The sequence below is a fragment of the Penicillium cinerascens genome, assembly GCF_028974065.1.
Source record: "Penicillium cinerascens strain IBT 15544 chromosome Unknown scaffold_4_segment0_segment1, whole genome shotgun sequence".
Classification (NCBI taxonomy): Eukaryota; Fungi; Ascomycota; class Eurotiomycetes; order Eurotiales; family Aspergillaceae; genus Penicillium; species Penicillium cinerascens.
In genome coordinates, this window is record NW_026695298.1 from 3,964,061 (window position 1) to 3,986,666 (window position 22,606).

Sequence of the window (22,606 nt, forward strand, 5' to 3'; positions counted from 1 at the left end):
GCTTGGGCTTCGGGGGCTTTGGGGCTTAGCGGAGGCCCATTAGGCAAAGGCAAGGTACGGAGTGCCTCAGTTGTGGGTTACAGGATCGTCGTTCCGGATGATAAGAGATACGATAAGCCTACGGTTGGTCCAGCTCAGAAAGTGTGGAGAATGTTGCCTACTCCCGCTGGCCTGCTGAGACCTAGTGCGTGGTTACAGCGCCCGAGCTATGTTCCACTCGCGTCATCCGGACAGAAGCACGCGACTTCGGAGCACAAGTTGCCTTGGAGATCGTCGCCGAGTTCCCGAGTTTCCATGTCCGTGTCTCTCCTGCATAGACACAGGTACCCGACCCAGACCGGAATGGGAGCTACCTAGCCTTCTACAGCTCCAGCCGGTCAGTCACAAGGAATGATGAAGATAGTGAAGATCGCCCCGATAAGAGAACCTTGGAAGTCACGCTCGAGAGTTCCGGGGCGCCTCCTCTTTACAGTACCTGACAATACCGCCCACCCCCGGAGTAAAGATCCCCACCGCCCTGGCATTCGCACGCTGGAGATCTGCGCTCGGCGGCAATCTACTGGTCATCCGACGGCGTAACGGTACGGTAATCGCTCCGCTTGCATCATCTTTCTCCGCCTGCCCTTTCGTCTCCCCTTGATAAGCGCTCACTGACTCTTACCTCCTCACTCTTCTCCTCATCTCCTCCCCCATCCGTCTCTCCATCCAACTCTCTCTATCCAACTTATCCATTATTCTTCCCGTCCTTTCTTTCGTATCCTTTGCATCGTACGAGTCTATCCGCCGTCATGAAGGGCTTGTTCGGCCTAGCGTTGCTTCCGCTGCTCACAGTTGCCTCACCTGTGGTGGTGGACTCCATCCACAATGGGGCAGCTCCCATCATCTCCTCCACCAACTCCCAGGAGGTTTCCGATTCGTACATCGTCGTGTTTAAGAAGCATGTCGACCCTTCGGCTGCGGCCGTTCACCACAGCTGGGTGCAGGACATCCACGCGAGCCAGAACGGCCGTATGGAGCTGAAGAAGCGATCGCTCTTCGGCTTCGACACCGATGCCTTCCTGGGATTAAAGCACACCTTCCACGTGGCTGGTTCACTGATGGGTTATTCCGGTCACTTCCACGAGGATGTCATCGAGCAGGTCCGCCGGCATCCGGATGTAAGTAGCTCAGCTTGCCCCCTTCCTCATGACCATGATGAAGCGGTTGCTAACAACCCTCTGTAATAGGTTGAGTATATTGAGAAGGACTCCTTGGTTCACACCATGGAAAAGCCCACCGTTGAGAAGAACGCTCCCTGGGGTCTGGCGCGTATCTCCCACCGGGACAGCCTCTCCTTCGGTACCTTCAACAAGTACCTGTACGCTGAGGATGGTGGCGAGGGCGTTGATGCCTACGTGATTGACACCGGTACCAACACCGAGCACGTTGATTTCGAGGGCCGTGCCAACTGGGGCAAGACCATCCCCGAGAACGACGAGGACGAGGACGGTAACGGCCACGGCACTCACTGCTCTGGTACTATCGCCGGTAAGAAGTACGGTGTTGCCAAGCAGGCCCACGTCTACGCCGTCAAGGTGCTGCGCTCCAACGGCTCCGGTACCATGTCCGATGTCGTCAAGGGTGTCGAGTGGGCTGCCGAGGCTCACATCAAGAAGGCCAAGGATGCTAAGAACGGCAAGGTCAAGGGCTTCAAGGGCAGTGTTGCCAACATGAGTCTGGGCGGCGGAACCTCTCGTACTCTTGACCTCGCCGTGAACGCTGCCGTCGATGCCGGTATCCACTTCGCTGTCGCTGCTGGCAACGACAACGCCGATGCTTGCAAGTACTCGCCCGCCGCCGCCGAGAAGGCCGTCACTGTTGGTGCCTCCACTCTGGCTGATGAGCGTGCCTACTTCTCCAACTACGGAAAGTGCACTGATATTTTCGCCCCCGGCCTGAACATCCTCTCCACCTGGGTCGGCAGCAAGTACGCCGTCAACACCATTTCTGGAACCTCTATGGCCTCTCCCCACATTGCTGGTTTGCTGGCCTACTACGTCTCTCTCCAACCCTCTTCCGACTCAGCCTACGCCGTCGACGAGATCACTCCCAAGAAGCTCAAGGAGGCTCTGATTACTATTGCCACCTCCGGTGCCCTGACTGACATCCCCTCTGACACTCCCAACGTAAGTTATTATACTGAATAACCGACGAACCACTGAATAATTGCTGACATGATTCTAGCTTCTCGCCTGGAACGGTGGTGGCTCGTCCAACTACACCGAGATCCTAGCCAAGGGTGGCTATAAGGCTGGTACCACCGTGGAGGACGTGGAGACCCGCATCAGCAGTCTCGTCAACAAGGCCGAGAAGATCGTGGACCAGGAGCTCGGCGCCATCTACAGCGAGATCAAGAAGGCCGTTGTCGTCTAGAGTAGACCACCAACCACGTCCTGTCTGTGACAGGATTCAGCACATGGGCATTTGGATGGAGGGATTAACACCGGCGCAGATCACATTTCGTTTGGCTTCTATCTGTTTTTTTTTTTGGGTCGTTTTGGGTGGTCCAACACAACTCCCATGCGTACACAGACTGTCGCTTCTCTCCTTATCGTTACGTAGTATATTTGTCGACATCCATACATTTCAACTCGATTTAGAATGAGTGTTGGATTTACACGCTGCTCAGGCTTTTGATCGTGCATGTAGTTTCGAGGACGTAGGCGCCTGACTAGATTCAGTCTAGTAGTCTAGGGTAGACAAGGTATATCGGGCCATAACACGTCCTTGATCCGACGCATGTCTATCTGTTTCTCCAAGTCCCAACACCATTGTCCAGCCTTTTCAGCTCTGTCAACCCCCAGAACTGGCACACTCTGGCCAAAGAACTCCTCACACAGGCAACCATATGGCACTCATTCGCAAGCCAGAAATTGCCAGATTCAGGGATATATATAGAAATACAGAGTTATTTCACGTCGGATTGGCCGATATATTGTGTACTCCGAAGAAGGTTGTGACCCATAAACCTTCAAGGTTTAGTGAGCAAAATGGAACACGCCACGACATCTGCCATTTCAGAGACAGAGCAGAAACGCTCAACCTGGAGGCGTTATTGATTGAATTGGGGATTTCTATTTACGTGTGTTACATATCCTTCCAAGTCCTGTTATACTGTTCGAATATTGTCTCACTGGATATAAAATAAAATTTATAATAAGTGGCTGAACTATTGAAGTATCCTGTTACCGTTAACTAGTTATGTAAACGCCCCGTCCAAATCGCCACGAATGCCGGAATACCGTTGTAAAATAATCATGTAAACCATTGATCCACGCTCATGCGCCGTGCATGCTATGCTGCCTTGAAAAAAATCCGAAAATCCGTAGTGTAAAGTGGTGATGCTTGAATGGCGCAGATGCGGAAATGCCGTCTCAATCACTCTCAGCGTCCATGTCGTCGTCATCGTCGTCGTCGCTCCCAGTCAAGTGGTTCAAGTCGGAGTCGGAGTCGCTGCCCCCGAACGGGTCGCTGTCATCGCCGGACTCGGCCCAAAAGTCTTCATCTTCCTTCTCCACGACTTCGTGAGTGGAAGCCTCCTGGATTGGCATATCAAAGGAAGCCGGTCGATGTGCCTTGGATGTCTCCACGTCGGACTTGACCAGGGAACGGAACTTCTCAGGTTGGTCGCGAAGCATGACAGCCGCGTCGACGTTGGCAGGCGAAGAGATCTCGGCATCATCGAGGAGGGAGAGGATAGAAATGAGGACGGACTCGACTCGCTGGGCAGGTGACCAGCGCTCAGCGGCAAGTTCACCAGACATTTCATCCTCGCCTGGCGGGTGGAGGATGGAAATGCATAACCTGCCGTCCTTGTAGATGTTGGGGTGGTGTAAGGGCGTAAGGAAGCGGAACTCTGCATGGGTGTCAGTCAGTAAATCTGTGTCACACATACGCAGCCGCCAACAGGGGCCACTGTAGTAAAACTTACCGGGAGGGGCGTAGGGGTAGTTGGAAGGAAAGGCCATGGTCGCTTTGAAGTAGCCGCCGTAGTATAAGGAGTCCTCGTTGAGGACGATGAGCGCGACATCCCATTTGAAGACGTCGTCGTTGTGAAGCTGGGCGCAGAGCAGGTATCAGCAGTCGGTCCGAGAGGTATTCAAAACAGCGTGAAACTCACATCGACGTTGACCCATCTCTCTTTGGAGAGGGAGCGAAACTCGTTCATAAGGATGCGTTCCGCCATGGTCGGCTAGCGAATGAGTTTCCAGTGATGTGAGCCGGGGTCTCACAGGTCCGAGGTAAAGAGAGGTGAAGTGGGAGGGGAGCAGGGGAAGGGGAAGTGGAGTGATGATGCCGGGGCGCAAAAGGGCAGGCTTCGCAGACGTTAAGGGATCGGGCAGGGTGGCAACGGAAGAGGAATATTTCCGTGGTCGTAGCCTCGCCACAAAGAACACAAAGAAGCCTCACCAAGGCGTTTAGAATCGCGTCCTTCTCACTCCTGGGCTAAATAGGCACGAGATGCCCCCTTAAACCCGTGATGAATCACAAAACGGGGAAGTACAAGGCAACGATAGCAGTGGGGAAAGGCCGCGATAAGGAATGATCAGCGTTGGGACGAGTCATAGGGTAAACTTCGGACCTGCACGAGGCCATGCATTGTATCCTGAAGAGTCGAGAGACCCTGAAAGGGCATAACTAGAGTAAAGAAGAGGATAATAGCATTGTGTAGAGTCCAAGGAACCGGAGATACTTCACTCCACCACGCAAACGTGGTGGCGGTTCATGTCACCCTGTCATTTTTACAATGGGGAACGGACTTTCGATCCACTGCCGGGTTCGGTCGAGATCCAGCGACCTAAGCTCTTCTTCTTCCTCCTCTTCACCCCGCTGTCCTGCATCTCCCTCTTCGTCTCATCCTCAGGTCTGCAGTTGACAACCCCGCCCGCTCTCTCTTAATCTCAACTAGGCCGTCCAAGGACCCTCGGTCATCTCCAGTACCAGAGAGAAAAATCACTGCACTTCCGGCTTCGCTCCGACTGCAATGCCAGCTTCGTCCTGCGTGCTAGTGGAAGATTGTTGCTAGACCCGGGGTGGTGGTCATATTAATACCTGTCGCATCGCCATTCTTATCCCCGCGACTTGATTCCGGACGTTCTGCTGTTCGAGAGCTATTTTAGCCGTTCACATTCTGCTCCCCGCAGATCATGCTCCCGCAATGCCACGGCCCTGTCTGGGCCATCGATGACCTCTCCAGGTGCTTCCAACGCAAGTAAGTCTTCGCATGCTTGTTCCGACCGGCGCCAACCTCGTCGGCGACCGTTGCACCAATCCGCCCGCTAATCTTCAAAATCTGATAGCATTTTGCAAATCACACTTCCGCTCGCAGCCTGCGCTATCTCCTTGCTACTTATCGTCTTCCGCCTCGCCCATCGCTTCGTAGTCGACCGCAAAGGTGCTGCTTACAAGGTTCTCGCAAACGATGGCTCCGAAGACGACCTCCCCAATGGCCGCGAAAGCGAATCGGATCCCATGCTCCTCCAGGCCGTGCAGAGCGAACAACCGCAGTTGGAGATCGATCGCCCGCGTGGAGAAGTCACCGTCATCGCGATAGAGATCGCCTTTCTTATCGGCCTGGTCGCGGTGTACGTCGTTGGCCTGTCGACCGACGGCTGGGGCCGCCATGGAGCCCTCCCCGCGACAGCCGGGCTGATCTCATGGGGTTATATACTGTTTTTGGTCTTGGTTCGACTTCTGCTGTCCACCATGGGTATTTTCACGGCTCCCAGGCTTTGGACCCATACGGCTATTTTGTATAGTGCCCAGTGGCTGCTGAATATCATGGTGTTCCGATCTGCCATCATCCACCCAATCTCGCACCCTGCCAGGACCCTCAGCATCGTCCAATTCACCCTGAGCACATTGCTGCTCTTGATTGCCCTCACTACTCGTCGAGGCAACAAGCCGGTTCTGGTCGAGCACGAGGAGGGGTTGGAGCCCCCGCGACACCCCATGGCCAGTCTCCTGTCTCTTGCGACTTTTTCCTGGCTGGACCCGTTGGTTCTGAAAGGCTATCGACAGCCTCTTGAGCTGAAGGACGTTTGGAACCTGACTCCGTCGCAAAAGGCCGCCACTGTTCTGACGTCCTTTCGCAAGCGGCAGCTGAAGGGTTCATTAGCCTGGAAGCTGGTCCGATATTTTGCCCCGACCATTTTGATTCAAGGTGCCTGGACCATTTTTGCCAATCTCTTTGTTTTCGTTCCGAGTATGCTTCTCAAGGCCATCCTTGAGTATGTTGAGGACCCACGCTCGACAACTCCCTATGCCGCCTGGCTGTACGCGATTCTCCTCTTCTGCTCCGCCATTGTCCAGGGTGTAGCCGACGGTCAGGCTCTCTTTATTGGCCGGAAGATGGGTGTCAAAATTCGCGCAATTATCATCGGTGAAATATACGCCAAGGCGCTCCGGCGTAAAGCCAGTGCGTCTACGGAAGTTTCTCGCAAGCCCGCGGAGGAACCTGTCACTAAGGACACGAAGCAAAAGAAAAGCAAATTGTTTTCTTTTGGCCGTAAGAAGAAGGCCGGCACTGATAATGATGCCGAGACAGGACAGAAGCCTGAATCCGACGTGGAGGATGCCATCACACAAGCCAATATCGGTACCATCATTAACCTGATGGCCATTGACTCATTCAAGGTTAGCGAGGTTGGCGCCTACCTTCACTTCCTGTGGGCTAGTGTGCCAGTGCAAATCATCATGGCTATCGCACTTCTCTATAAAATCATGGGATTCAGCTCTTTTGCTGGTATCGCCCTGATGGTCTTCATGTTGCCCATTAACCTCTTTATCGCCCGGCAGTTTAATAAGGTGCAGAACGCGATCCTCAAGGGCACTGATGCCCGTATTCACGCGACGAATGAAGTTCTTCAGAATATCCGCATAATCAAGTACTTTGCCTGGGAACAACGGTTCCAGGACATCGTCAATGAGAAGCGCAAAGCTGAGCTGAAATCCCTGCGCCGCCGCTACATCCTTTGGTCTTCCGCCGCTACCGTCTGGTACGGAACCCCGATCTTGATCACTTTCTTGTCTTTCTTCCTGTACACCGTCGTCGAAAAGAAGCAATTGACACCATCCATTGCCTTCCCTGCTCTTTCAATGTTCTCGCTCTTGCGTGTGCCCCTGGATCAGCTTGCAGACATGGTGGCTCACGTCCAAGAATCCAAGGTCTCCCTTGATCGTGTGGACAAGTACCTGAACGAGGAGGAGACTGGCAAATACGATCAACTGCGCGATAGCAGCGTGTCTGATGAACCAGCCAAGATTGCACTGGAGAAGGCTACGTTGTCCTGGAGCACCGCCAGCCCTCGGCCTCAACCCTCTTCTGCTTCTTCTTCTGAGGACGGCGCTGATGCCTTCCGTCTGATCAATATCGATGTCAACTTCCCTATTGGTCGGCTCAGCATCATTGCCGGTCCTACTGGCTCCGGAAAGACCTCTCTTCTTATGGCCCTTCTTGGTGAAATGAGACTCGTAGAGGGTCGTGTCCGTCTTCCTGGAGGCATGACGAGCCGTGCTGATCTTCCAGTTGACCCCGCAACTGGCCTGATTGACAGTGTTGCGTATTGTGCCCAGGAGGCCTGGTTGGTGAACGCAACCGTGAAGGAAAACATCATCTTTGCATCCCCGCTCGACGAGAAGCGTTACCGTGCCGTCCTCAAGGCATGTGCTCTGGAACGTGACATCGAAATCCTCGATGCTGGCGACCAGACCCTCGTCGGAGAGAAAGGTATCAGTTTGTCCGGTGGCCAGAAGCAGAGAATCTCCCTTGCCCGAGCTGTCTATAGCAGTGCTCGCCACCTACTACTGGACGACTGCCTTTCTGCTGTCGACTCTCACACAGCCAAGCACCTCTTCCGTCAAGCGCTTACCGGGCCTCTGATGTTCAACCGCTCTTGCGTCTTGGTGACTCATAATATAGCCCTCGCTGTACCCCAGGCAGACCACGTTGTCGTTCTTGAAAATGGAAAAGTCGCCGCTCAGGGTCGCCCTGATGATGTCGCTGCTACTGGCGCTCTTGGAGACGAATTCTTCAAGTCTCGGCCCGGCTCTCGAGCCAGCTCCCGCGGTCTCTCGCGAGCGCCCTCGGATCACGAAGAGGACAATGCGGACGAATCTGCAAACGGAACGGCCAATGAACAGAAAAAGGATGAGAAGTCGGAGCTGGCAGAAAGCAAGGCCACTGGCAGTATCAAATGGTCCACGGTCACCATGTATCTACGCTCAATGGGCTCAGGCTACTACTGGATCGTGGCTGTTTCGATCTTCTGCATGCAACAACTTGGTTCGGTGTCGACCAACATCTGGATTCGCCAGTGGGCCAACGCATACCACACTGCTAGTGTCAATCAAGATGATGCTGGTAGCTACGCGGCTGCAGCTCACATTAAGCCCCCAACTTTCAACGTTGGCAGTGTTGCCAAGGTGAGCAGCTGGGTCCCACAGCAACTGAGCTCTCGCTTCTCAAATACTGCCGCGGATGGTGAGGTCAATGTGGGATACTACCTTGGTGTGTATGCACTCCTCGGTTTCCTTTACATTGCGATCTCTTTGAGCCGGGAGGCCGTGTTGTTCTGGGGCTCGCTTCACGCATCTTGGAAGATTCACGACCGGCTGCTCAACGCAGTTTTGCATGCCAAGTTCCGATTCTTCGACTCGACGCCCCTTGGTCAGCTTATGAACCGCTTCTCCAAGGACATTGAGTCTGTCGATCAGGAAGTTGCTCCCGTGGCAATCGGTATGCTTCACAGCTTGGCTTCCGTTATCATGATTGTCATCCTCATTTCCGTCATCACGCCTGGTTTCTTGATTGCGGGTATTTTCATCACTCTTGTTTACACTGCCCTTGGTGCCATCTACCTGAACTCTTCTCGTGATCTCAAGCGTCTGGAGTCTGTCCAACGCAGCCCTCTATACCAGCAATTCGGCGAAACCCTCAATGGTATCGTGACTATCCGTGCTTATGGTGATGGGCCTCGGTTCATTGTCGACAACCACCGTCGCATCAATGCTTACAACCGCCCACACATCTACCTTTGGGCTAGTAACCGCTGGCTTGCTCTGCGTGTCGACTGGACCGGTGCTCTGGTCGCTTTCTTCTCCGCAACCTTTGTCCTTCTCAACGTTGGTAAGATTGATGCTGGTGCGGCTGGTCTTTCTCTGACTTATGCGGTAACCTTCACGGAGAACGTGCTTTGGCTTGTCCGCCTCTACTCCGAAGTTCAGCAGAACATGAACTCAGTCGAGCGAGTGCGCGAGTATCTGGAAGTTGAGCAAGAGGCCGCCCTTATCATCGAGGAAAACCGCCCTGAATCTAACTGGCCTAGTCAAGGTGCCGTTGACTTCAAGGGCTACACTACCCGCTACCGTCCGGACCTCGGTGCCGTGCTCAAGGAAGTTTCCTTCTCTGTGAAGCCTGGTGAAAAGGTTGGCATCGTCGGTCGCACTGGTGCGGGCAAGAGTTCTTTGGCATTGGCACTATTCCGCGGCTTGGAAGCCGAAAAGGGTCAGATTTTGATTGACGGCGTCGACATTGGTTCGATTGGATTGCGGGATCTCCGTGAAGCAATCACCATCGTGCCTCAGGATCCCACCCTATTCACGGGTACTATTCGCAGCAACCTTGATCCCTTCGGTCTGTTTAGCGATTCAGAGATCTTCACAGCCATCCGCCGGGTACACCTGATCGGATCTGCTACCTCGGGCACCGCCACACCCGCTACCTCGAGCACATTCACGGCCGTCGAAACCAACGGCATGAACGGCAGCACTGCCTCCGTCACCGACAACAAGAACATCTTCCACAACCTGGACAGCCCTGTCTCGGAGTCCGGATCCAACCTGTCCCAAGGCCAGCGCCAACTCCTGTGTCTCGCCCGTGCACTCCTCAAGAAACCTCGCGTCCTGATGATGGACGAAGCCACCGCCTCGATCGACTATGCCACCGACGCCAAGATCCAGGAAACTTTGCGTGAGCTGCGCGAAAGCACAATCATCACCATCGCCCACCGTCTCCAGACCATCATTGACTACGACAAGGTCCTGGTCCTCGACCACGGCCGCGTTGTCGAGTTCGACCACCCTTGGACCCTGATCAACAAGGAAGACGGCCTGTTCCGCAGCATGTGTGACAACAGCGGCAACATGGACGTTCTCCTGGACGGAGCCAAGCGTGCCTGGGCGTCGAAGCGTCTGGTCGACGACTCTTAAAAAGCATGCTACATGTATCGTATCTGTCTTTCCCTACCACTCGCGTACATATCCCTGTCATTTTCTCTCCTTTTGGGTGAGACTGCAAAAAAGAGTTTCATGTATTTTTTTCCCATTCTTATCCCGTTATGAGCGGCTGTTGTGCTGCGTCTGGGTCATTCTTATGTGGCCTTTGACTGTTTATTATTTCTCATGGCGTTCAAGGGCATCACTGTTTTCGTACCAACCAGTTCCCTTTCTCTTCTTCCTTGTTCCAATGTTCATTATCCTGAAGTTTTCATTCTTGTAATACATGCTCCTCGGCTGTGGGCCTGTCCTGGTTTGAGGAGTGGCTTGGGCACTTCTGTGTCCCTAGCGAGATAGACAATGGGGATCTGGTTTACTATAATGCTGGCATTTCTTTGTGAATTGACTTGCTTATCTAGATGTAGATGCGAAGCCATGTACGGTAGAAAGTGTAGCACAGTAAATTTTGGTTTCATTCATGAAGGTTGTGATAGGACTATATCGTCAAACATAAGACTTGCCGTGAGTGCGACACGGTCACCTTCTTAGTATCCATCACAAGAGCTACTTGGTCATCGAGGTAAATCCATCATATCCTTCAGTTTATTTGTAAATTCGAGAAGAAGAAAAATTAGTAGAAACCCCTGAGCGCTTGCGCACACGGGTAATATTTATCTACCATTGGACATGACATGGTCGCGTCATGCCCGATTCGATATTTTGTAAAGGCACAACTGATTATCGAGCCTAGAATTCCATTTCAGACCACGACGATCGCCCAGAACAGGATCATGCTGGTGCCTGTTGACTTGTGCCACCCGAGCTGAGTAACTTGGGCGTCAAGGTGGACCCGGAATTGTAGCCTGACGTAGAGCATATACGAATGCCGAGCGGGTAACTCGGATGGCTGATGGATAGCGAAGCAATGAGGCGCAAGGGGCGCCTGAAATCTCACTTCGGTGGAGAAAGCAGTCGCCCATCAAATCCAGGTCTCTCGAAGAATTGAATTTATCGCGATAAGGCTTCTAGACCGTGATCATAGGTGATCCCGGCTTGGCATCCTGTTCAAGGCATGCTATTTGCTACCCGATCCGTAAAAGGAAGCTCGGCACTTGGCCGGCAAATTGTTGAAGATGTCAAAATCGACCTCGTCACTGACGCTGCCTGAGAGCCTGTTCCTCAGACATTATGTAGCGTGAGGGGGAATGTTTCGGTGCATTTCCCCATCGTCGTGAAACACACACCGACTAAAGGACTCGTGTGACAGCCCTTACCGCAGAATTAGCGGGGGAAATTGTAGGCCTTGCGCCCGGACCAAGCGCAAGTGAATAAGTGCCGCGCATAAGGATTGCATAAGCCGAGAGAAGAAGAAAATCGTTCCTGCCGATGGGTGATCGCAGAAAAAAAGACAATCTTTTTTTTTCAGTGCTTGCAGTTGATTTTTCGGACGACTGTGGTGACGCAGGTAGCGCACGCGGCGAAGATAAGGAAGGCCATGGGAGGCAAAAGCTTTGGTGAGCACGGCTCCGCATAAGCCGATAGCTCGGACATAGTGTCCTGGATAGGAAGTATCCGTGCATGAGTATCCATCCCTGGATCCGGTACTCCCATTGATTTTTGTGTCTGGGAGTCTGCGACAAACCCCGCCTCGCGCATTGATGTGAGTCTGCTGGCAATTTCTTCGGCGTCGGGCACTGTTTCTGGGAAGTAGAAGGGGGCTCGTTTGGCGAGGGTTTCGTTATCGCCGGACTCGGTTGATCTAAGCGCTGGCCATGACGCGGCCTCAACTGGAGTTGAGGCTTTTTCGTCTTCCGGTTGAAGGTGCGAGAATGGGATTGCTGCGCCGGCTGCTAGACTGACGAACAGTGCTAGAGATAGCAGGGCGAATAGTGTGCTGTGCGCGACCATTTTGAGGGTGGTTGCACTGATAACGGCTGATAAGAAGTGGGCGTTGTCACATCGGGGATGGTTGGAGAGTCGAGCTGAGAGCCTGGTAAAAGTGGGTGTGCAATCAAGAGAGTGGTACAGAATGAGCAAAGGAGGTGAGTGTGAGTGAGAAAGAAAGAAAGCAAGAAGCGAAAGTAAGGACGAGAGAAACAATAGGCGCATTCGGATGCAGCGGCTTTCTGGTTCCGGGACGTGAAAGGCTTGGCGCCGGAGGTTAGTTTTATGTCGCCGGTTCATTAATTGTACTAGCATTATCGCTTTAGCTGGCCCCATCATAGCTGCATTGTTACTATTTAACGCTCTATTATATACACTTCAAGAGCTGGTTGATCCGCTGTTGTCTGCACACGAAAAGGCCGATGAAATCTGCCCATCGCGATATGCTTCGTTGATCTGGACGATCACACCGTACGTTCCCCCGACGGTCATGAACAGGCCCAATAAGATCAACATGATATGTAGCCCGTACGTAGCTTTGCGCAGTACATTCCCCTTCAGATACTCACCATGGCTGGATACCCATAGCCAACCTGGCAGACAGATGGCCAGCGGCGCGAAGCAGAGCGCGCCCACCAGGGCCAAAACATAATTGAAAATGGGAATGGCACATGCTAGAATAAAGGAAATGGCAGCCATCCCGATGGTGCAACTGAGCCAAGTCCCCCAGTGCACCACAGTATTCGCCTGCAGATGGCGCGAATTGCGCAGAATCCGCACAAACAGGTACTTGGCTGCGACATGCACGTACAGGCAACCGCTGATGATCAGACCTGGCAGCGCGATACCGTAGGCCACGCGCTTGACAGTAGTGCCTGCGCTACCGAGTGATGGGGATGCGATCCACTTACCGCACCAGGCGTAGATCACCAGGCTAAAGGTCAGGTAGGATGCTGTCACCAGGCTCATACTCATGTAGACCGCTTTGGGATAGTCTTTGGGCTTGCGCATCTCCGAGATGACGGGGAGGAACGCCGAGGTTGCGGCACTCGACACGAAGATCGTGGCCGCAGCCGAAATCCCCGTGGTGAAGTTGGGGTTACCGATTGCCCTGTACCCAAGATCGAAATCTCCTGTCTGGGGTGCTGCAGCAGGGCGATCTCTTGTGGTTACACCAATCCTGGGATCTGTTAGTCCTAGGAGCAATTTAATATGGAGGAGCAGAAACATACACAATGATGAAAACAGCAATATAGATACTGGCAAACCCAACCCAGGTGAGCCACCCAATATGAGAGAATTTGCGCACACTCGCACACCCGGCAATGATGATGGTGGCAATGAACGAGAACCAGACAGTGCAGATGGAGTGCAGTGACAATGCATTGAAGGCAGTCGAGACGCCGATGATGCCGGACGCAGCCACAATCACATAGCTAACCGTGAAAAGGAAACCGACCACCTCCTTCAAGATCGGTCCACCAACGACCTGTGCCATATCGGCGATGGAGTGGCAGCCCGGGTAACGATTGCGAAAATTGCCTTGCACAATGGCGCAATAGGTGTTCAGGAGGGTCCAGCCCACGACATTAACCGCGCCGGGGAAAGCGCCCAGTTCGTACATCAGCGATGGGATAGAAAGCACGCCAGTCGCAAAGATGACTGCATGAAATGTTAAGCATCTGATATATTCAAGGTCACGTATACGGGGCCCTTACTCTTCAAAAAGATCACACTCGCCCTGATCCAGCTCACGGTGCGGAAATCAACTTGGCCATCCCCCTTTTTGAATACCTCGTAGTGGTCTTCAACTTCAGATTTTTGCACATCGGTGTTCTGCATATCGGGCTCTTGGGAGTCACCCTTGAAATAGGGGGACTCCTTGATTTCATCCGACAATAACATGACAGAAAAGCCAAGTGACTGACAAACCAGATGTTTAAGGGACAAAAGTACACGCAACCCCAAGCGGGGTTTCACACGAAGACTATATAGGACGAAAAACACACGCAAAACAGGCACTTATCTCACCAGCGACAACGCCATTTGCCTCTTTCGCGCGGCACGAGTCAAGGTTTCTGGGGTCTTCAAAGATTGGAGCCTTCTAAGGGCGATAACAAGAGCAGCGGATGGGTGGGGCTCGCTCCACTGTGTTTCCCCACGAATTCGAGCTGTCTGATAACAGGGTCCGATCAGTTTGGACTGAGCAGCTACAATCCTGAAAAGCTACGTGTGAGGTCCGCGTTGGGGTAGGGGGTTAACTGGCCAGATTTGGTTTAGTGGTTGGGGTCAACTTGTCAAATGTTACGGAGGCTGGGAGATATGCACTAGATAAGAGCCGATTGGTGGTAAGGTAGCAATTCGACTTGACATGGGATATGATACATGTTGTGTAGACGCATACGGATGATTTGGAGTTGGAGCAAGGTGTTGGAGTCATACTGCTGCAGATGGAGAGCGGAAAATATCGTAGATATCAAAACACGATTATATTGAGGTATTATGATTCTCGATAGACGGAATTACATGAAATTATTTCTTCAGTATCGATCCAGCCGGAGCCGGCATCAAGGCACCGGGTGGAGGCGCGTTCTTCTTTTTGAAGTCGTCGCACACCTGCTCCATCGTCATAAACTCCACTCCCTCATGCTTTTTGAAATGTTCAATGAGCCTGTAAATGGTCAGCACTTGCGCAAAGGCCTAATTTGTATTCCACGTACCGTTCATGCATCAAAAGCACATGAGGTCTTCCCGAAACGTCCGGGTGAATCGTGATAGGGAAGATAAACTCGTCGTACTCGCGATAGAAAAAGTCGAAATGGTCGCGCCAGATATCCTCCACATCGCGCGCGTTGACAAATCCATGGCTATTGGGCGCCTTCTTGATAAACATCATGGGTGGCAGGTCATCAATATACCAGTTTGATGGAATCTCAACCAGCCCGGTCTGCGGACCGTGCTCCAGTGGCTTCATCCAAGTCTCGGCCTTTTTCTGATAGTCGATTTTGGTCCAGCTGTCGCCCGTTCGGAGATAGTATGCTTGACAGTCCTCGTGGCTCATGCTGTGGTCGTATTCAATGCCGTAGTCGAGGAGCAACTGTGCGCCTTCCCGGCTGGTCTCCCACCAAGGTGCTACATTGCCGCGCGGTGGTTTACCCGCGAACTCGGTCAGCATGCGATATGTCTTATCAAGAACATCCCGCTGCTGTTCTATGGTCATGTCGGTCGGGTTCTCGTGGGAATATCCATGCAGTCCAATCTCGTGCCCTGCGTCCCGCACGGCAGCCATGTCTTCGGGAAAGGTTTCCAACGAGTGACCGGGAATGAACCAGGTCGTCTTGATGTTGTACTTGTCAAACATCTTCAAAAGACGCCTGGTACCAACCGTGCCAGCCCATACTCCTACATGTCGCGGATCAGAAAGCTGCATGACATTGAAAACAAAGGTACTTACTTACCCCGGCTGATGTCGCTTGTGGAATCTTCACCGCCATACGAGCCAAGCCAACCGGCCACGGCGTCGACGTCGACTCCGTATGTGATTAAAACTCTTTTTGGGCTCATTGCGTATAGTTGGTGCAGTTGATCAATTGTGGGATGACTGGAGGGTTGAAGAAAGTAGCTGTTTTAAGGGTGAATATCCATGCGGGGAAACCGACGGGACACGACCCCTCTTCCGAGCCGTCGGATTCACGCCTATCCAGCGCGAGCGAACACATTTTACTTCGCAAAACCTATTATGATGTTCATCGCTATCATCATCTTATCAACATCCCCAATCTCACGTTCCATTGATCTCGCCGAGAGATAGCCCGAAGAGCTGGGTCGGTGGGCCATGTTGGAGTCGATTTGGAGTCATTTTGAACTGTCTTCTCACGATGGAGCCAGGCACATTAGTCAACAACGCATTGCCGACGAACTCCAATGGAAAATCATGCCATCGGCAAACGCCGATGCATTCGCTCTGTCTCATAAAACCTTCAAAGCCCCCGGTGGGTAGAGTATCGAAGCCATCGCGTCGGCCTGCACCATGTCCGTTCTTTTCACGAGCGTCTCGGAGTAAGGAGCACGGATCCATGGTCATATTGGGACGATTATAAGCTGACAAAATCCTTGAAGAAACAATCCAGTGAAGCCCGGCGATGCCCAGGCCCTCATAGAGCCCCTGGGTCTTACTATCGATCCCTCCGAAGCAGACGATTTCACCACTCTGCTGGCAGCTGTGCATGATTGTGCGGAGGGCATCGCTTCATTGCCCGATTATCAGCCCGTTCCTGATGAGGCTAAATACCCCCGTGAAAATGTGCGACGGCCGACGAAAGAAGAGCAGGTGCTAGGTCAAGCTTGGGCGCATCGGTTCCTTATTCGCGGCAACCCGGAAGGAGGGAAGCTGGCAGGGAAATCCGTCAGTTTGAAAGACGTGATTGCAGTGGCCGGGGTACCTCAGCTGCTGGGCAGCGATGTCATTCCATCATGGACACCGACAACTGATGCAACGGTCGTGACAAGACTGTTGGAAGCTGGTGCTCATATCCATGGAACTTCGACGTGTGAGAATCATTGTCACTCCACTTCCTCATATACCAGTGCTCAGGGTATAGTGGAGAATCCACACGCTACTGGGTATTCTGCCGGAGGAAGTACATCAGGAGGGGCAGCATTGGTTGCTGCAGGCTTGGTTGATATCACCATCGGAGGCGATCAGGGCGGAAGCATCCGAGTTCCTGCATCATTCTGTGGATGTGTCGGTCTGAAGCCTACCCATGGCCGTGTACCTTTCACCGGTATTACTAGTGGTGATGCCATGAATGACCATGCAGGACCACTAGCCCGGAGCACCCTCGAGGTTGCAACATGCTTGGATGCCATTAGTGGATACGATGGTATTGATGACAAGGCATTGGGCAGCGCACAACCAGGCTCGACGGCTTTCGCAGATGCCCTGAAGGACAGTCCTCAGAGTCTCGATGGTCTCAAGATCGGAATTTTAAGAGAGGGGTTTGAACACGATGCTGTGAGCTCCAGTGTGAGAAATTCAGTCTTAACCGCCGCCAAGAAGTTCGAAGACCTTGGTGCAAGCATAGAAGAGGTATCGCTTCCAGATCACCTCCACGGCCCAGCCATCTGGACTATCCAGCAGCGAATTGCTGGAGCTCAAACCCTCTTGGGGCAAACCAGCGGCCGAAGAGGTTTATACATGACAGAAGCGGAGCAAACAAGACTTCCGTGGACAGATGAAGGCTTCCAGCGCGCATTCCCATCAACCAAGAATGTCATAATCAACGGTCTCTATCTCATATCTCGCTTCCCGGGCCTCTATAGCAAGACCGCCAATATCGGACGCCAGCTGTGCGACAAATATCAGGCATTGTTTGAGAAATACGATGTGTTGGTGATGCCCACAACTCCCGTTGTGGCACCAAAGCACGGTAAATGGGGACTTCCACTGGAGTCTCTCAAGCCCAGTATGGGCCTGACTATCAACACTGCCATCTTCAATATCACGGGTCATCCGGCGCTGTCTATTCCTATCGGCTTTGCTCCAGCAAAAGAGGATGACGACGTCTTGCTTCCGGTCGGTATGCAACTTGTTGGAGGGTTGTGGCAGGAAGAGAAGATCTTGCGTGTTGGGCATGTGTGGGAGTCTTCTTATGATTGGAGGAAGATGCAATTCAGCACAGACAAGAATTAGCTTCAATTCATTCAAGAGGCATCCTCCCTGTTCTTCTATCAACTTAATTATTTCATATACTGTTCTCGGCCATTATACCATGCCTAAGACAGCCAGTTCAAAACAATACATAACAGCTCTCCTATCAAATAGGTCCAGACTTCAAATATGTCGATCGTAGGCCACTTGGTACCTATGTAGTGCTTTATCCATGTCACATTCCAAGGTTCGCTCCTTGAAATTTATTTACACCGTGATGTATCCGCCATCTACCACCATGGCATGACCCTGAACAAAAGACGCCTGTGTAGAGCAAAGGAACAGTACCACATCAGCAACTTCAGCCGGTGTACCCATTCTCTTCATTGGAGCTGTCTCTACTGCTGGCATGATAGAGTCCCGGACCTCCTTTTTCTCCATAACCAGAGGCGTTTCTATGACTCCTGGACACACACAATTGACTCGGATCCCATCTTTGGAATAATCAATCGCATCGGCGCGTGTCAATCCAATTATGGCTGACTTTGAAGCACAATATGCGGCTACATGGATCATATTGTTAGAGATTCGAAAAATTAGAGAGCCTGAGACACTTACGCGCATTGGGGCGACTAACGATCCCTAATTGACTGGCGATGTTCACCACTGCACCACGTTGTGGTGAACGGCTTGGATCATGACTGGGTAGAGGATCTTGTGCGACCATCTGCTTTAGTTGTGCGCGAGAGGATAGCCAACATCCGCGGTAATTTATATTGTTGACCCGGTCGAATTCGGCAAGAGATGTCTCTGCGGACCTAGCAGGCACGCCAATGACGCCGGCACAGTTGACACCATAGTCGACACGGCCATAGGTCTGGACGACTCTATCAATGAAAGACTCTGAAAATCGGTCATCGGCAACATCCCCGGCCTGGACAAATAGGCAGGCCGTGGGATAGGCCGCGGCGACTGCAGCCCTAGTTTGCTCAAGAGAACTTTCGTTCACATCTGTGATAGCAATTCTTTCGCATCCTGCTGCGGCAAATGCCTTGACAACGGCTGCTCCGATACCTATGAGGTGTTAGTTGTCCGGCTATATCGATCGGGGTTTACGCTATCAAGAGGCGTACCAGTTCCGCCAGCGCCTGTCACCACGGCCACACCGGGAAATAAACTTCTTAGAGCCATGACTGTTGTGCTTAATCTGACTCAGTATTGTTTATTATATCCAGCTGCCCAAGACAACTAGGTACATGATAGGAACATCGCCGATGTCGACGAAAGCGGTAAAAAGGTGGGGCAGTTGGGGTCACCGCTTGGAGAAGCGGTCGTAGCGCTCTCCGCACCAACACTTTCCGCCTCGAGTCCACTTTCCATCCTTCTCCAAGTACTCGGAGTACCTGATGCCATCCCCATCGCCCCAGACTGCGGGCCGCGGCGCAAAGGCCCGGATCTGTATCCATTGCGGTCGGGGTTTTCGACGAACAGAGCATTTGGAGCGCCATGTGCGCACCCGTAAGTACCGTTGGGGTCATGCGATCATGGAGAATGGAGAATGCTGATCAAGTCTAGATACCAAGGAGAAGCCGTTCATCTGCTTCTGTGGGGCGGCTTTTACTAGACGCGATCTATTGAAACGCCATACACGCATTTCTCATCAGGATGGCCTTGCGTCACCCGACTCCCAGTCCCGCTCCACGGTCAAGACGGGTCTTCAAGCACCCCACCACCCTGCGCCTGCAGCTGCACCCATCTCGCCGCAATATGATGCAGCGGACCGTCCAGTAGGATCCATGCCGGAGCCTCCTGCTGTACACCAATGGCCGGCTGCGCAACCTGAACATGCTGTATATTTGGCACAGAACCAACCTGGTAACATCATGCCTCCCGGGGCACCTAATCCTAATCCAGTGCCAAATGGGCATCCTAGCATGCATGACCCGGCCATGATCCAAGCCGCTCAGTTGCTTATTCCTGGCGATTATCAAGCCGCCCGTAAGGACCCCAACTTATCAAGTGATATTGGTGCTGACAATTCCCATTTAGCCTTGCCTTATTTGCCCGAAGACCTCAATCATTTCCAGGAATTCACTACATTCCTAGATTCGATTGGTTTGCCGGCTGAGTGGTTACCTAGTGAGGGAGAGGCAACCCAACTTAATGAGATCGCCTTGGAAGATCCTCAGAAGACGGTGTTCGTATCTCAGGAGCAACCAAAGGCTCGTCGCAGCCTGAGAGAGGAGTCGCGAGGAGACTCGCCTTTCCGATCATGGCTCCCATCGGTACCACGGGGTGACCAGAGTCTAGGAGCTCTCTCTGATATTGGTATGTTAAATTTGGCTTAATTCCACTCGCAAGCTTACCGTCTACTCCGGACTCTAAAACTAACGCTCGCCAGAACCCCCACAAGCACACAACTCCTCCCGATTCAATATTTCCGAGGACCAGCGCTTCCGTCTCGCAGCATCCCTTGAAGATTTTCGTAATGTTATCCCTGATTTTACTCTACCGTCTCGCCATACTTTAACCCGATACATTACTTCTTATTTCGAGGGATTCCACCCTCACATTCCGTTTATACACGTCCCGACCTTCCGATTGAATGAATCCTCACCCGAGCTGGCGTTGGCAATCATGACAATCGGAGCGCAGTATCGTTTTGAGCATCGCAATGCCGAGAGAATATTCCATGTTTCCAAAGCAGTCTTATACGAACGCATGTCGAGGGAATCTCGCATCGCATCGCAGGCAGCCTATTCGATGCCCATGGGCGTCCGCCCATATGCTGACAACCAGTCGGGCAGCGATGGAGCAGTATCCGCCATGTCAAGAAAAATGGAGGTCATACGTTGTCTCCTCGTTCTCATGAGTTACGCGACTTGGGAGCGAGCTGGACTGGTACAAGAGGCGTTCCAGCTCCAGGGACAATTGGTTCAGCACCTGCGCGACATCGGATTAACAGAGCAACCTTCAGACCCTCGCGCCCAATCGCTGGACTGGTATGAATGGGCAGACCATGAGTCCATCCGACGGACAAAGCTCATTTCATTTTGCTTCATCCATATTCATAGCGTGGCCTATAATGTCTATCCCTCTCTTCGCAGCAGTGAGATGCACTTGCGACTTCCTTGCTCAACAAGGGAATGGACTGCAAACAGTGCGTCGGAGTGGGAATCTGCTCAACGAGACAGAGGGCCCCGGCAGCTTTTCTTCCAGGATGCTTTAACCCTGTTGCTACAGAAATCACGGTCGGCGACACCATTGGAGCCAATACCTGCACCCCTGGGCAATTACATTCTTCTTCATGGTCTGCTGCAGCGAATTCATATAGTCAGTGAGCTTTCGTTACCAAATGGGAACCAATCAACGAGCCTACCGACCGAAGAACTTAACAAAATTGAGTGAGTCTCCCAACATGGCTTACCTTCCTCGTCTGACCAGCATCACAGGCGAGCTTTGCGTTCCTGGACTACAGTCTGGCAACAAGCCCCGGAATCAAGTCTCGATCCACATAACGCGAACGGGCCCATTCCATTCACCTCGAGTGCCCTCCTAGGTCTTGCATATGTACGATTATCCCTTAACCTTGGCCCGTACCGCCGCCTCGAGACTCGTGACCCGACTGCCATCGCTTCTGCATTGTGCCGATCTTCCAAGCCTGAAAGAAGTTACCGCCTCATTCCAGCCCTTATCTACGCGGCACATGCTCTCAGCATACCCGTCCGGCTTGGTATTGACCACATTGCGCGCAGCCAGGCCTTTTTCTGGAGTGTCCGCCATTCACTCGCCAGCTTTGAATGTGCGGTCTTATTAAGCAAGTGGCTGTTCACGCTCGCCGAAGCCAGTCCGGATCAGGCCCTAAGCGGTATGTCTCCTAATGCTCCTGACATCCTCTTCACGGGGAGGAGATTGACTTACAACCCCTGCAGAAAATGAAAGTCGCATTCTTCGCTGGACGCGTTGTATCGTTGAGGAGGCCTATTCATCCATCGACATTGAAGACGAGTCTGAATTGCCACCGAACCTTGAGCCCGCGGCTCTGGGAATGGCGGTCCTCAGGTTATGGGCGAGGCTTTTCAAGCGCAATACCCAGTGGCCATTTATTAATTGTCTTGGACAGAGCTTGGAGCAGTATATGACTATGATTTAATTTTGATGACTACGGCAAGCGATTGTATATATTCGATACGAAATGCTGCCATATATATATATATATACCTTTTACGAAACATTTCTCTCCCCATTTAGTGAAAATATAAATAACCTTGTAGAGGATCTACCTGGTCAGGTATATTCCGGATAGAGCAGGTTGATTGAGTGAGGTAAATGATAATCGGATTCTGGTCAGGAATAAGGCCCCAGGATAGGACTGCGGTATCCCGGCAAGGCACATACATAACATACATAATCATGCCTAGGACAATTTCAGATACAAAAATATAGGAAAGAAAGTGGTTGGGCCAAAAAACAAAAAATGCCCACCCACGGGATTGAACCGGGGACCTTGTCATGACGTTTTAGTACGAGTGACACGCTCTACCACTGAGCTAAGCGGGCTGTATGACAAACCTTACCAATATAGGTTTATCATACTCGCTGAAACTGCCTCGATGTGTGCCCCCCATTCTCCAGCTAAAGCTTAACTAGTATCCTCACTACATACAACTAGAACTAAAACTGTCGGAATTTTGGTGCATTAATTGCGTGGAATTTTCTACAAACATTAATTCAATATAGAAGCACTTCCATCATTGTAAGCCACTCAGAAAGCCACCCCCTTTATTAATGAATGAGTTGGAGAAAAGAAAAGTTGTT

General features: G+C 52.2%; 9 protein-coding genes across 9 annotated transcripts; 4 read left to right on the forward strand and 5 right to left on the reverse strand.

The window, feature by feature from the left end:
* Positions 1 to 788: 788 nt before the first annotated feature.
* N7498_010625 (S8 family peptidase) lies at positions 789 to 2,412 on the forward strand (the record flags this gene model as incomplete). Its single annotated transcript, XM_058457681.1, has 3 exons — positions 789 to 1,157; positions 1,227 to 2,165; positions 2,224 to 2,412. 3 exons carry the CDS (start codon positions 789 to 791, stop codon positions 2,410 to 2,412), a joined length of 1,497 nt encoding a protein of 498 aa, XP_058304580.1.
* Positions 2,413 to 3,413: 1,001 nt separating this feature from the next.
* Positions 3,414 to 4,291, reverse strand: N7498_010626 (uncharacterized protein; the record flags this gene model as incomplete). The annotated part of the gene is made up of 3 exons (XM_058457682.1): positions 4,160 to 4,291; positions 3,971 to 4,097; positions 3,414 to 3,895 (listed from the first exon to the last, which is right to left on the reverse strand). Exons 1-3 carry the CDS (start codon positions 4,223 to 4,225, stop codon positions 3,414 to 3,416), a joined length of 675 nt encoding a protein of 224 aa, XP_058304581.1. The 5' UTR covers positions 4,226 to 4,291.
* Positions 4,292 to 5,186: 895 nt separating this feature from the next.
* On the forward strand, positions 5,187 to 10,248 carry N7498_010627 (uncharacterized protein; the record flags this gene model as incomplete). The annotated part of the gene is made up of 2 exons (XM_058457683.1): positions 5,187 to 5,251; positions 5,340 to 10,248. The coding sequence occupies 2 exons, from the start codon at positions 5,187 to 5,189 to the stop codon at positions 10,246 to 10,248; spliced, it is 4,974 nt and encodes a 1,657-aa protein (XP_058304582.1).
* A 1,428-nt stretch (positions 10,249 to 11,676) lies between these two features.
* On the reverse strand, positions 11,677 to 12,162 carry N7498_010628 (uncharacterized protein; the record flags this gene model as incomplete). Its single annotated transcript, XM_058457684.1, has 1 exon — positions 11,677 to 12,162. The coding sequence occupies one exon, from the start codon at positions 12,160 to 12,162 to the stop codon at positions 11,677 to 11,679; it is 486 nt and encodes a 161-aa protein (XP_058304583.1).
* Positions 12,163 to 12,516: 354 nt separating this feature from the next.
* Positions 12,517 to 14,043, reverse strand: N7498_010629 (putative neutral amino acid permease; the record flags this gene model as incomplete). The annotated part of the gene is made up of 3 exons (XM_058457685.1): positions 12,517 to 13,318; positions 13,371 to 13,800; positions 13,857 to 14,043. The coding sequence occupies 3 exons, from the start codon at positions 14,041 to 14,043 to the stop codon at positions 12,517 to 12,519; spliced, it is 1,419 nt and encodes a 472-aa protein (XP_058304584.1).
* A 627-nt stretch (positions 14,044 to 14,670) lies between these two features.
* On the reverse strand, positions 14,671 to 15,702 carry N7498_010630 (polysaccharide deacetylase family protein; the record flags this gene model as incomplete). Its single annotated transcript, XM_058457686.1, has 3 exons — positions 14,671 to 14,809; positions 14,859 to 15,540; positions 15,597 to 15,702. 3 exons carry the CDS (start codon positions 15,700 to 15,702, stop codon positions 14,671 to 14,673), a joined length of 927 nt encoding a protein of 308 aa, XP_058304585.1.
* A 466-nt stretch (positions 15,703 to 16,168) lies between these two features.
* Positions 16,169 to 17,830, forward strand: N7498_010631 (putative amidase; the record flags this gene model as incomplete). The annotated part of the gene is made up of 2 exons (XM_058457687.1): positions 16,169 to 16,197; positions 16,258 to 17,830. The coding sequence occupies 2 exons, from the start codon at positions 16,169 to 16,171 to the stop codon at positions 17,828 to 17,830; spliced, it is 1,602 nt and encodes a 533-aa protein (XP_058304586.1).
* Positions 17,831 to 18,055: 225 nt separating this feature from the next.
* On the reverse strand, positions 18,056 to 18,979 carry N7498_010632 (SDR family NAD(P)-dependent oxidoreductase; the record flags this gene model as incomplete). Its single annotated transcript, XM_058457688.1, has 3 exons — positions 18,056 to 18,351; positions 18,407 to 18,862; positions 18,922 to 18,979. 3 exons carry the CDS (start codon positions 18,977 to 18,979, stop codon positions 18,056 to 18,058), a joined length of 810 nt encoding a protein of 269 aa, XP_058304587.1.
* A 215-nt stretch (positions 18,980 to 19,194) lies between these two features.
* N7498_010633 (C2H2-type zinc finger protein) lies at positions 19,195 to 21,941 on the forward strand (the record flags this gene model as incomplete). The annotated part of the gene is made up of 6 exons (XM_058457689.1): positions 19,195 to 19,306; positions 19,364 to 19,786; positions 19,838 to 20,116; positions 20,190 to 21,192; positions 21,241 to 21,656; positions 21,721 to 21,941. 6 exons carry the CDS (start codon positions 19,195 to 19,197, stop codon positions 21,939 to 21,941), a joined length of 2,454 nt encoding a protein of 817 aa, XP_058304588.1.
* Positions 21,942 to 22,606: the final 665 nt, after the last annotated feature.